The following is a 14,549-nucleotide window of genomic DNA, read 5'->3' on the forward strand; positions in this document are numbered from 1 at the left end:
CAGACACTTAACCAACTGAGCTACCCAGACATCCCCTCTAATACTTATTTTAAAAGGCAAAATGCTTGTATACTTGCTGAAGATATGTGACTTTTCCCGCCATTGGGGTGTTGAGAAATGTTTTTAAGGATGGGTAAGGGTTTTCCAGGCAGACAACCAGGGAAATGGTCTTTTGAGGCAGAGGGAACAGCATATGCAAAGGCATAAAGACAGTGTGATTGTTGAACCACAAGTGATTTGATATGACAAAAGCAGGAGATGCCTGGGAGAGAGGCAGTGAGAGACAAGGCTGTTGGGGACCAAATTGCAAAGGATTTTGTTTGCTAAAGGAATGGAATTTTATCTAGAAGGCGATGGGAACCATTGAGTGGTTCTAAGCAGGATTGTGTCACATTTTTAAATTTATATTTGTAACTCGATTTTTTAAAAATTGGAAAAATAGTAATTCACAAGAAACAACATTCAAAAGGGTAGATACAGTAAAGAATCTCTTTCCCTGGGACAGTCAGTGTTTTAGTATCTTATTTATACTTCTAGAGATATTAATGCATAGACAAGAAAATTTGCTTGTTTTCTGTTTTTATCCAAAATTAGGCATTGGAATACTGATACACCTTATTGTCACTTTTCTTAGAAGAACACCCTATTAAGAAAAGTTTGTATAGCCAACTGAGATGTCATATACATGGCATATACACCTAGTGTCATCATCTCAGTTGGCTATACAAACTTGTGGAAATGGAAGACTGTAGACCTGGAGCACATTTTCCACACTGGGGAGTAGGAGATGGGCTGAAGGTTACATGTGCCAAACTCAGGAACTCATGGGATAGGCCACTGTCAAGCTCATAGGGGTCTTAAAGTTGGGAGAAATATCTAGTTTGGAAAGATGTATTTGTAGGTTATTAATTTATAGATATGGTGGATGCAGCCACATTAATGGATGTAGATGACAAGGAAAGGGGTATATGGAGAAGAGAAAAAGGCCACAAACAATCATTAAATATCTAATATTAAATATCTGATCAGGAATAATTAGAAGGAGTTATTATGGGAACCAAAGGAGGACAGTGCATGCCACATGTTGTAGTAGTTAGTGTTCGAGTCTGGCAACTATCAGAAAAAGTTTATTAAAAGGGCATTGGGTACTCGGAGAAGGTTTGGAAAGACCAGGAAAATATTTGGAGGCTTTTTGGCAAGATCATATTGCAATCTAGTCCTGTAAATAAGCCACTGCTGCTCCTGAACGTGTGCAGAGTTGATGCCACGATCAGTGGAGCCTGGGCACTGATTCTGGAACAACTACCTGCTGCCTGTGTGAACTAGGTGATGCGGCCATGCTCTTGCAAAAAGGGTCATGCTCAGTTTCTCCAGTAGATGCTCTTCAGCGTTGGGGTGTGTGTCTCTGATGGTGGATTCTAGGTTATGTGCTCACATGTTAGCTGCAGCGAGGGTTGGAGAAAGATTTGTGGTTATTTTCAGTTTCTGGGGTGGGAAACAAGTTCTATTTTGTAGGGTGGTGATTCCTTGTGGATGTAGATGACAAGGAAAGGGGTAGACCGTTTTTGTGTAGTGTGGTCTTAAAGGATGTTAAAGGATGTTAAATGTCCATTGCATGTATCAAATGCCAAAAGTGTAGCAATTAGAAGGCAGTTGGTGACCTCAGAGATAGTAGATTCTGGGGAGTGGTGGGAATGGACATCTGAATGCAGTGGGTTGATATATGAATGGGAAATGAGGAAATTGAGCCATTATGTGTTGGTTATGGTTTGAGGAAGGAATATTAAGAAGAGGAGGAGAGTTGATATATCTGGAAAGTTGCATAGATCTTGAAACAGCAGTGTGATTATAGTCTAAGAGAAATTAGTTCCTGAGAGGGAGGTTTGAAGACATAGAGAAGAGAGAGGAGGGTGGATAGTGACGGAGTGATGTCCGTGAGCGGGTGGAAGAATTGTGCAAATGCACATACTTGTATTTGTGGAGGTGGGGTATAGAGGGAGAGTTGATACTAACAACCTCTACTTCCTCTGTGAGTTAGGAGGTAATGTTGGCTGAGAATGAGAATGGCATGGGTCAGGTGGGATCCTGAAAAGAGTAGTGAAGATTTGGAATATCTATCGCTGTGAAGGAGAGAAAGCATTGTTCAAGGAAGAGAAAAAGGATGCGTGAGAAGCATCCAGGGACCCACCTGAGAATGGAATTGAGGGCTGGGTCCCTGCTATTGGATCCCATGCAATGCTGAGTTTGGCAGGAGGGCGAGGAGACAGGTTGTTGGTTGGTAAGGAGAGAGTACTGGAAGTGACGTAACAGAGTGTGGTTAGATGGGAAAGGAAGTGAAATCTGGAGAGTCAATGGCTGGAAAAGAAAATACATCAAAAAGAAGCCACTACATCAAAAACTAATGAGGTACTATATAGTGACTAACATAACATAGTAAAAAAAAATTAAAGAAAAAAATTTTTAAAAAATTAAAGAAAAAAATTTTAAAAATATTAAAGAAAAAAAAATAAGCCAAAGTAGACTGGGTTGGGTGGGGATAGAGGAGAGAGTGGAGAACTGGAAACTTGTAATTACTGTGTCAAATGGTGTGTAAAATGTCAGAGAGGGAGTGGTTTCCAATGATGACCAAACTCAAGACATGGAGAGGGGGTTAAGGTCACTGGGAATAGAGAGGCAGGAGTGTTGAATGAGTTTTCCTCATGGATGTTGAATGTTCCCATGCTGATAGAAGAAAATGGGCTGGGAAGCCAGGTGCAAAGATTTTAAAGGATGAAAGGAAGAAGTTGATAAATGAGATAATTAGTGAAGGATTAGTTAAATTTTGGCATATTTGTAAGCATTAAACAGATGTTAGTCATCAGTAATCAGATGGCCATAATGAGGAGGTGTTTTTTTTTGCTGGTTGGCATGAATCTTAAAGGAAGGGTTTTTTTTTTTTTTTTGGTTTGTTTGTTTGTTTGTTTTTTTGAGTGCTAACACGCTCTTTTTTGGAAAGAACTGTGGAGAGCGAAAACTCCCTGCTCCTAACTCCGGGATGTATGGGAGAAGGAGGGGGAAAAGCAGAGTGCTCAGGGAGAACTGGCTTCAGCTAATGGAAGAAGATGGTGGGAACAATCCAGGAGGATGTTGAGGCTGGGAATTTCTTGACACGTGAAGATGGGTTCTAGAGGCTTCGCAGCGAAGCATGTGAAGAAGGCCTTTAGTTGCAAGAGAATGTTGGTGAAGAGGAATCATGTGAGGTTGGACTGTTCAAGGACCTGAAAGACTCAATGGTTTTTTTTTTTTTCATTAGCACATTGTCCTTAGTCTGTGACAGTGTTCTCTCCATGTATATGACAGAAAAAAAAAAAATATGAACCAAAACCTGATGAATTGGGCTGACCGAGAAAGTAAGGTATAGTCCAAGTTAAGGAAATGACTAATGTGTAGTCCAGACAAATAGGTAAAATTTGATAGCTCACATAAACATGAATCTGAATGGGGATTAATATTTGAATGGCGTCAGTATTACTGCAGCTGAGGTGACTGCGGATCTAGAATGGCTTCCTTGCAGTCACACTTGTTGGCCTCAGGGGTGAGGCTCACCAGCACTACACCATCCCTTTATCCACATCAATTCATCTCAAAAGCCTTGGTTCTTCATCATTTTAAGGTTGTGATAAAGAACTTTCTGGGACAATTTGGAATGTGAGATAGGTTTTCTGATACAAGAAGTCCCTGGAGAAATGGTGATTCTCTACCATATGGTGCTGTCATGTTTTTAGCATACTAAAATTAAAAAAAAAAATTGGAGTATTCTGCTTATTTATTTCATCTACTGAACTTCAGGCAAATAAGAAAAAAATGCAAATTAATAACTTGAAATGATTTTAAGTAACTAGAATTCCAGCTGTTAATGCAATAGGAGAGAACTTATTTAAAACTGTGTCATAGGTATCAGTGTACACAGATAAATAACACAGTGAAGAAGTGCTTGTTTTATGTTGTTCCAGAGGCTTCTTGAAATGAGAAAGAATTCTCTAATAATCCACACTTTCAATTCTGTTTAGAAAATGATTTAGATCCTTTCTGAGAAGGTGCTGGCTTTAGATCCTGTGTGGATATATTAGTTTTCCAGGGCAGCTATGACAAATTACCCCAAACTGGGTGGCTTAATAGAATAGAAATTCATTCTCTCACAGTTCTGTAAACTAGAAATGCGAAGTCAAAGTGTCTGTAGGGCCATGTTCTCCCTGAAGGCTCTAAGAGAGAATCTGTTCCATGACTTTCTCTTAGCTTCTACTCTTGCTGGTAATTCTTGACATTCCTTGGCTTGAAGACACACCCACCTCAATCTCGGCATGGGTAGAGAACACCTGGTTTTCTCTCTCTGTGTCTGGCTCTTCTCTTTCTATAAGGACATTAGTCATACTGGATTAGGTATGACCCCATCTTAACGAATTATACCCACAACAACCCCATTTCCAAATAAGGTCACATTCTGAGGTTCTGAGAAAGACATGAATTTGGAGGGGACACTGCTCAACCCAATACAGGAGGCTTTTCAAATGAGTAGCAAATGACTTCTGTCTTCAGGAAGATGTAACACCTACTGTAGTTGGGAAAACTGTAGTGCAAAGCAGTGTGTTCAGTTGGTGATGGACACAGAATATCATGGACACATCGAGGGGTGAGTGATTGGTTGTGACTCCAGGGTAGTCATGAAAGGCTTTAGGGTGGAGGTAGTGGCGGACTTGAAGGATAACAGTGTACTAGCTGGTTAGAGAGGGGAGGCTGGGCCTCGTCTGAGGAGCGTCTCGTCTGAGCAGGCACAGAGATGCAAGTGTGCATCCCCTGTGTGAGATGCTCCAGACATCTGGAGCGTATGGCTGGAGGACAGCAGGACTGTGGGTCTTGGTTGCATGTGTTGGGTGGCCATTGGGAGGCGATGGAAAGGGGAAGAGGGATGAAGTGCAGGTGAAACAGAGGAAGAAAGGTATGGAGGCCCAGTGACTCATCTTCATGAATGCTAGCTAGAATGGGGTCTTAGAGATGTTGTGGTTAAGGGGGAGTTCGAGGAGAAACTGAATGGAGCTCCTGGAAGGCATCACTGGACTCATAGGGCTGGACGGAATGATGTCTGTGCTTCCTCTCAGCAGTCATGTTCGATGACCATTAGGTGGAAGTATCTCTCACTAGTATGTTGCCTCCTTCCCTGGTTATGACGCTCTTGCTTCCTCTCTCTTTCTTCCTATCAAGACTCTTCTCCATGCCAGGCACTGGTGCCACAACAGTGAACAAGAAGACAAGGACAGCATCATTTTAATTTCCTCCCTGTGGCATTAGCACAGGAGTATGTAGTAGGTTTTCCTTAGATGTTGCTTTGAATTAAATATGAGTGAGGAAAAATGACGAGGCAGTTTTGCCCTGGGTAATAAGTTCTGCTTCAGAGTAGAACTGCTTTGAGGATGATCTCAGGAACCTCCTTATGAGCAGGTGGAGAGTAGGTGGTTGCTTACATGTGTTTGGTTTCTGAGTCATCAGAAAGGCTCCTTTGCCTCCCAAAATATCTGCTTCACCCAGGCTGTGGGTACTTTTAATTCCACTATTGGAGGTTGTTTAAATGCAGATATCCTCTATAGAGAGGATATTCATTTACCCTCATCAGTCTTTTGCACCTTAATATGGGGGAGTTTTCTTAGCATTTCCTGTATGGCAGGTTTTTAAGAAAAACATATGGAGGGAGAGGGGACCCAGGAGAGGAGTACCAGACATGCCAAGTCCATACTGGACTTCATCAGAGTGAGCAGATTGGATAAGCTGACCCTGGGGATGTAGTCCATTGGCCTTTAAGAATACACTGTTATTTATTTGCTTGTGTATGTTGGACAAGAAGTGATTCTTTCTTTCTTTCTTTCTTTTTTTAGGTTATTTATTTATTTAGTTGGAAGACAGAGATCACAAGTAGGCAGAGAGGCAGTCAAGGGGAGGGGGAAGCAGATTCTCCGCCGAGCAGAGAGCCTGATATGGGGCTCGATCCCAGGAACCCGAGATCATGACCCAAGCGAAAGGCAGAGGCCTAACCCAGTGAGCCACCCAGGCACCCCAAGAAGTGATTATTTCTGTTCTAAGTTTTATGGCTACAAAAATGTTGTTTATTTGTTTTATTTTTTAAAAGGTGCAATAAATCCCACCTCCCCCACCCTCACCTTAACAAAAATAATTTGTGTGGCAGCCTGATCTGTGGTCTTTTTAAAAAAATTATATTCAGTTAGCTACTGTAGAGTACATAATGAGTTTTTGATGTGGTGTTCAGTGATTCATTAGTTAAGTATAAAACCCAGTGCTCATCACAGCAGGTGCCCTCATCGATAGCCAGGACCCTGTTACCCCCTCCTCCCACACTCCTCTCCTCTGAAACCCCCACATTGTTTCTTGGGGTCCGTAGCCTCGCGTGATTCATCTCCCTCTCTGATTTTCTCCCCATGTGGATTGCCCTGCCTTCCCCTGTTGTTCTGCCTGCTATTGTTTATGTACCATGTATGAGTGAAACCATGTAATTGTCTTTCTCTGCTTGACTTCCTTCACTTAACATAATCCCCTCCAGTTCCATCCATGTCGATGCAAATAGTGGGTATTCATCCTTGCTGATGGCTGAGTAATATTCCACTGTGTACATCAACCACATTTTCTTTATCCATTCGTGCCCTGTTGAAGGGCATCTCGGCTCTTTCCACAGTTTGGTGATTGTGGACATCACTGCTATGAACGTGGCCCTTCTTTTCACTATATCTGTATCTTTGGGGTAAATACCTAGTAGTGCAGTTGCTGGGTCGTAGGGTAACTCTATTCTTAACATCTTGAGGAACGTCCATATTGTTTTCCAGAGTGGCTGCACCAACTCGCATTCCCACGAACAGTGTAAGAGGGTTCTCTTTTCTCCATATCCTGTCCAACCTTTGTTGTTTCCTGCCTTGTTAATTTTTACCATTCTAACGGGTGTAAGGTGGTATCTCCTTGGGGTTTTGATTTGTATTTCCATGATGGCTAGTGATGATGAGCATTTTTTTATGTATCTGTTAGCCATTTATATGATCTGTAGTCTTTACTGACAAGGCTATGCTACATAGGGTCTGTGTGTTCGCATCTCAGGGAAGGCTAATAATGGCTACTCCACCAAATATTCCCTGAATTTTCAGTGGCTTATTTCAGAGGTTTTAGTGTTCATTCACATCATAATATGATTCACATTGATTGGTGGGGACAGGATGTTCCATCCACATAATCTTTTAGGGACCCAGGCTTCTTCCATGCTCTATGTCCCATCTTTAATACTTGGCCTCAGGATCTCACTAGACTCATTTGGAAGGCATACCAAGGGGAAGAGAAAGCACATTCACTTTTACCTGCCTTGGCTTAGAAATGACACATATTTCGTCTCATAGCCATTGCTGAGAAGGGTCTCAGAGACCCACCCAGATGGGAAGAGGCTGGGAGATGTAGTTTAGCTGGGTACCCAGGAAGAGGAAGCAGCCTTGGTGAGTCTCTCACACAGGCTTGTCAGAAAGCAGGTACACATTTTCCTTCTGTCTGTAACATAACTGACCCTTGGGGGTTCTTATTAAGGGAATGGGGGACAAGAGACATGGGCAGTGACCTGGAAGCTCTCCAGTGTTTAGAATAGTGTAAAGTGATTGATTCTAGTTGGTGAAGGGCATCATCCTGCCATTGGATTATTGCTGGGTGTGAAGGAGACCGAAGTTCTGGTGCCAGGAAGTATTTCTGTTTTTGTGCTTGTTTGCTTGTTAATTGACGTAAGAACAACTAATGGAAATCTCCCTTCCTTACACCTTGGAATCACTTTGGAATAGGAATTTTGTGGTTCTGAATGCTGACATCACTGACTTCTGTGATGTTAGCATTTCCTCTAGTCCACTTCCCTCATTATCTAGATGAGACAGGCTATCGAATTGCCCCAACTTACATAGTAAGTTAGTGGTTTGCTTGGATCTCAAACCCTGTTTTCTAGATTTCTACTCTAATGTTCTTTTCTGTACCACTGTTGCCCTTGGGAGGGTCTGCAGGATGGCCGGAGGCTTGACCAGCCTAAATCAGAAGCTTCCTTCTAGCTCTGAGATTCCTTGACTGATTATGTTTAATGTATGGTGTCTGATTAATAATCCCTGGCTTGATAGGAGTGACGTAGCTTCAAAGAATTTACAACTTTCCTGAGAAAACAGAATCTTAGTTCTTTATTTTCTCAGCTGTTTCTTTAGTTCATTTTTATCTTTTTTTTTAAATGTGTTTGTTTTTAAATGTATGTATTTTTCTAACTATAAAAGTAATAATTTCAATTATAGAAATTAAATAAATCTATTCAAGTGCAACAAAAATTTATACAAATATAACCAAAAAATTTCCTGTAATTCTGTAACTTGACAGTGCAGTGGTAACCACTATCAGTGTTTTACATTTCTCTTCATGTGTTTCTTAGCCATTTTTTGAAAACATAATACTTGCATATTATGTATAGTATAATTAGAATGAAATATTATACAATATGAAATAAATACCATACAGCTCTTAAAATATTTCATATTACTTAGTATGAAATATTACATAACCCTTAAAATTGTTTTAAAATAGTAACAATAGGGACGCCTGGGTGGCTCAGTGGGTTAAGCCGCTGCTTTCGGCTCAGGTCATGATCTCAGGGTACTGGGATCGAGTCCCACATCGGGCTCTCTGCTCAGCAGGGAGCCTGCTTCCTCCTCTCTCTCTCTGCCTGCCTCTCTGCCTACTTGTAATCTCTCTCTGTCAAATAAATAAATAAAAAATCTTTAAAAAAAAAATAAAATAGTAACAATAGGGGCACCTGGGTGGCTCAGTGGGTTAAAGCCTCCGCTTTTGGCTCAGGTCATGATCCCAGGGTCCTGGGATCGAGCCCCACATCGGGCTTTCTGCTCTGCAGGGAGCCTGCTTTCTCCTCTCTCTCTGCCTGCCTCTCTGCCTACTTGTGATCTCTGTCAGATAAATAAAGAAAAAATCTTAAAAAAAATAATAAAAAAATAAAATAGTAACAATATGAAACATGCTCACATATATTTGTATTCTTATCACAATAATTAGAATAAATTAGAAATAAAGTTCTAATTTTGTCTTTTTTGTTTTGTTATCTGCCTTTTAATGGAAGCAGAAAAAAGCAAATAGAAATATCCCTTTCATATATCTTGGAATAAAATTCTAATTGTATTGTACATAACTATACAAATATGTATGAGCATTTCTCAATATTGTGACTTGTTTTAAAATATTTTTTTAAAGGCTTGCATACCTTGCATCTTGCAGAAATGCGCTATGCTGAAGCAAACAGCCCAGGTGGGGAGGAGGCAAGGGGTAGTAGTATTTTTGGTTCTTGGCCCTAATGCTCCACTCTTCTTCTCCCAGGGCATCAGCAGCTTGTTTAGCTCACTGAAGGTCGTTCGGCTGCTTCGTCTGGGGCGAGTGGCCCGTAAGCTGGACCACTACATTGAGTATGGAGCTGCCGTGCTGGTCTTGCTGGTGTGTGTGTTTGGGCTAGCTGCTCATTGGATGGCCTGCATTTGGTACAGCATCGGGGACTACGAGATCTTTGATGAAGACACCAAGACCATTCGCAACAACAGCTGGCTCTACCAACTGGCGATGGACATTGGCACCCCTTACCAGTTTAATGGGTCTGGCTCAGGGAAGTGGGAAGGTGGTCCCAGCAAGAATTCTGTCTATATCTCCTCATTGTATTTCACTATGACCAGCCTTACCAGCGTGGGCTTTGGCAACATTGCCCCATCCACAGACATCGAGAAGATCTTTGCAGTGGCCATCATGATGATTGGCTGTAAGTATGACAGTTGCTGGGGCTGGGTGGGGGATGGGCAGGAGGCATACTGTTTGGAGGTCTGTTCCATTGGCTGGAAATAGGGTAATAACTCCAGTGCTAGCAGGATCAGGATCAAGATCAATGTAATAACTTAAAACAAGAAAGGCTTTTTTAAAAAAAGATGAATTTATGGTTTCCCTGATAAAGCATTGCTGCAAGGTGTTTACTGCAAAGAAATTTAGAAAATACAAAAGAGCATGAAGTGTAAAATGGAGACCAACTATAATTCTGCCTATCAGAGATAACTATTATTACCTTGGGCCTCTCCCTTACAGATTACTTTCCACATAGACACAGGTTTTTATAAAGTTAGAATAAGATCATGTTATTTATACAACTTGGTAACCTACTTGCTCATAGAAAGTGAACTGTGAGTCTTTCTGTGTCAAATTGAACATAGCTCTAGACCTCCACAGCCCCATGTGGTACCAGAAAAAGCATGTATGAAAAAAATGTGAGCTATCTCATGAATTATCTTTTATACTGATTACATGATGAAAAAACAATATTTTTATAAAGTGGGTTAAGTAAGATATTATAATTAATTTCATGTTTCTTTTTTATTTTTTATATGTGGCTCCTAGGAATATTTTTATTGCATTTTTTATTTTTCATGCATTTTAAGAAAAATTTAATTTAATTTTTTGGTGTGTGTTCCAAAATTCATTGTTTATACACCACACCCAGTGCTCCATGTAATATGTGCCCTCCTTAATAGCCACCACCAGGCTCACCCAACCCCCCACCCTCCTCCTCTCCAAAACCCTCAGTTCGTTTCTCAGAGTCCACAGTCTTTCATGGTTTGTCTCCCCCATTTTTGATGTCTACTTGATGATTAAGAAATTTCCCAAATCCAAAAAACAATCCCCCGCTCCCAAAACCCACACAGGATAAAAAGGCTCCTGTTCAGGTCAGAAGTAATGGGTTATTGAATTGACTCGAGTGGACTGAAAAACAAAAACAACCTTAGTTCTTTTTTTTTTTTTTAAAGATTTTATTTATTTATTTGACAGAAATCACAAGTAGATGGAGAGGCATGCAGAGAGAGAGAGAGGGAACAACCTTAGTTCTTGAGGAAGGTGCTTAAATCTGTCACTTTCCCATGGACCGTTGTGTAGCTGTTGCTAATGGTGGGTCTGGGAACAGCCTTGGCCTAGAAACCATTGAGAAATCTTCACTGGAGGGAATCCTTGGGAGAAGTGGGCCTTACTGTGCTGAGTTAAGTATATGCATTTGAATGGCCCAGACTCACTTTGAACCTGCCAAGTGCACCCTGTTGGTACTTCAACAACAAATGGCAGCATGGGCGAGGACAGTCCTCCCATGAAGCCTCAAGTGTGGACAGGAGTCTGGTCACACATAATGAAGCTGGGCTCTGGTTACAGCAACCAGAGACTGTTCTGTTCTTTGTGCTCCCTCAGAGTAGAGTTGATAGCAATTGTTAAATTAACCAGGGAATTCCAAGATCAGGAAACCTAAGGTGTCAGTTTGCCTTACTTTGTCCAACCTCCCAGGGATCCAGCACCCCCTCTGCAAATGGGTTTTATGACCCCCCAGTTGTCCCACTGGCTGCTTGCCTCCTCCTTTTCTGTAACCAGCTCATCGTGTCTGATATGGGTCTTCATGTGAGCCCTCTCTGCAAGGCACAGAGCTCGGGTCTGAGTAGTCACTGCATGTGTCTAGGTGTAATTGATTTGTGGGAAGTGTGTGCTGATGGAGCTTGGGATTTACTTCACTCTCGCTCTTTTAATAGAGATGATTGCCTGTCCATGGGAAGCAGCGTTAAGTATCTGTGGGTGGCTAATTGCTTTAGCTTAATTAGAACCTGAGGTGCTTTCTCATGTAGAAGGATTTAAGACCTTCGCTCTTCTAGGACAATTTCAGCCTTAACAGCACTAGTTTTCTAGGTACTGCTTACAGCATTTTTGTGAGCCATGGGGCATGAGATAAGCAGCCATATGTGCTGTGCTCTGAGCCCAATTTCTGTCTCTAAGAAGGGGAGAGGAGACATTTTGTTAATCTAAATACTTCATTAAATGCATTGCAGGAAACTTGCTGCAAGTGGTCATTTAGGAAGCGGGCCCCATGTCATGGGGTCTTCAAGGCTTTCAGATATGAGGTAAATTATTTGCAACTTTTTACTTGGAAGAAAAGAAGAAAAAGAATAGTTTTAGGTGGCAAATAATAAAGATAAGTGCAGGTGGCTGGGTGGCTCAGTCGGTTGAGTGTCTAACTCTTGATTTAGGCTCAAGTCATGACTGCAGGGTCGTGGGATCGAGTCCCACGTCAGTGGGGTCTGCTTGTCCTTCTCCCCCTGCCTCATCCCCACTCATGCGTGCAAGTGCACATGCGCTCACTCTCGCTCTCAAATAAATAAATACAATCTTAAAAAAAAAAGTTTGTTTTTCCAAAACCATTATTCTATGGAGAGCATGACTTACTGGGTATAATCTTCCAGGAAAACCTCAAATTATTATTATCACCTTTTTTATCTACCTTCTCAGATCTTTATGATATTTCCATTTCCTTTTTAAAAAGTGCAATAGTACACAGGCAGTCACCTCTGCATTATGCAACCAAGTGTGACGTTTAGGTAGGCAAGCCTGCTGCACTGTAACGCCATTTCCCAAACACTCATTATGTGCCAGGTGCTGTGACGAGCGCTCCATACATGGATTCTGCTGCTCCGAATCACTCTGTGCTTAGAGATTATTATCACCGGCTTATAAGGAAATGGACCCAGTAAAGGTAACTTCCTTCCCAAGAACATAGGGCTGGTAAGCAGGAGAGACAGGCTTTGGACCCAGGCTCCTCTGAATTAGAAGCCAGGTCTTTCTGTGGAGCCCACCTGCGTTCATATGGTCTGAGTACACAGACGGCCAGCCTGAGGCCCTGACTCAACACCACCCTGAAAATTCTCTCTGTCCATTTTCATAAGTCAAGAGTTCCTGCAGTAGAAAGTTTTGTATGCTTGTTGTTGTTGTTGTTTTAATTTAAGAACAAGATTAGGATACAGGCTCAGGGCACCAGGTGCCTTGGAAATCAGCTATTTTTCATCAATCTGTCACTTACAGTTACAGCTGTTCCACTTTCCATGTGACATGTCTGACAAATGGTTGTGCTAACAACAAAGTTATTGCACTCCGTGTAATGTGGTGGCAATTATCCTCATAAACACACATTCTAAGCAACCTTTGTTCGGGACAACTGCTGTTGTCATACTGGGCTTATGGAGCGCTCTGCTATCCTGCATTGCCTGTGTGTACACATGCACACAGATGTACCCTTACTGTGTGCTCATGGGTGGGGTGGGGGGCTGATGCCAGAACTGGGGTCTAGGGGAGTGGTGGGGCATGAATCACGGCCTGCCTTTGTGCCAAGGGGTCATGCTTCTCCCTAGCCAGTCACCCTAGCAGTCAGGCCCCAGGAGTCCTCAAGGAGTACAGAGAAAACAAAGGCTAAGTGGGCTTTTTGAAGTAATGGTATTTTGTGAATTTTTCTTCTTGGCATTGAGGTTTACATGTGTTGATAATAGTATTTCTTTTGGGGCAGCTGGGTGGCTCAGCCATTAAGTGTCTGCCTTCAGCTCAGGTCATGATCTAAGGGTCCTGGGATCAAGCCCCACATCGGGCTCCCTGCTTGGCGGGAAGCCTGCTTCTCCTTCTCCCACTCCCCCTGCTTGTGTTCCTGCTCTTGCTATCTCTCTCTGTCAAACAAATAAATAAAATATTTTTTAAAAATAGTATTTCTTAGAAATTGAAGAAGACACAAAAAGATGGAAGACCATTCCATGTTCTTGGATCGGAAGAATAAACATTGTTAAAATGTCTATACTGCCTAGAGCAATCTATACTTTTAATGCCATTCCGATCAAAATTCCACCGGTATTTTTCAAAGAGCTGGAGCAAATAATCCTAAAATTTGTATGGAATCAGAAGGACCCTAAATTGCTAAGGAAATGTTGAAAAACAAAAATAAAACTGGTGGCATCACGTTACCTGATTTCAAGCTTTACTGCAAAGCTGTGATCACCACGACAGCATGGTACTGGCATAAAAACAGACACATAGACCAGTGGAACAGAGTAGAGAGCCCATATATGGACCCTCAACTCTATGGTCAAATAATCTTTGACAAAACAGGAAAAAATATACAGTGGAGAAAAGACAGTCTCTTCAATAAATGGTGCTGGGAAAATATATGTAGAAGAATGAAACTTGACCATTCTCTTACACCATACACAAAGATAAACTCAAAATGGATAAAAGACCTCAACATGAGACAGGAATCCATCAGAATCCTAGAGGAGAACATAGGTAGTAACCTCTTCAATATCCACCACAGCAACTTCTTTCAAGATATGTCTCCAAAGGCAAAGGAAACAAAAGCGAAAATGAACTTTAGGGACTTGATCAAGATCAAAAGCTTCTAGAGCTTCCCTATGACCCTGCCATCGCACTACTGGGTATTTACCCCAAAGATACAGATGTAGTGAAAAGAAGGGCCATCTGTACCCCAGTGTTTATAGCAGCAATGGCCACAGTCGCCAAACTGTGGAAAGAACCAAGATGCCCTTCAACGGATGAATGGATAAGGAAGATGTGGTCCATATACTCCATAGTGTATATGGACCACATCTTCCTTATCCATT

The 14,549-nt window shown here is 41.7% G+C and overlaps 1 protein-coding gene across 2 annotated transcripts in view; it reads left to right on the top strand.

Annotated features, from left to right (window-relative positions):
• Nucleotides 1-14,549, top strand: part of KCNH1 (potassium voltage-gated channel subfamily H member 1) — a 407,094-nt gene that overhangs the window by 174,122 nt on the left and 218,423 nt on the right. For both annotated transcript variants that reach the window (XM_059412951.1, XM_059412952.1), the window contains exon 7: nt 9,427-9,856. In XM_059412951.1, the coding sequence (XP_059268934.1) occupies nt 9,427-9,856 (430 nt within the window). The remainder of the gene's footprint in view (nt 1-9,426; nt 9,857-14,549) is intronic.

Source organism: Mustela nigripes, chromosome 10, assembly GCF_022355385.1.
Source record: "Mustela nigripes isolate SB6536 chromosome 10, MUSNIG.SB6536, whole genome shotgun sequence".
In the NCBI taxonomy this organism is placed as follows: Eukaryota; Metazoa; Chordata; class Mammalia; order Carnivora; family Mustelidae; genus Mustela; species Mustela nigripes.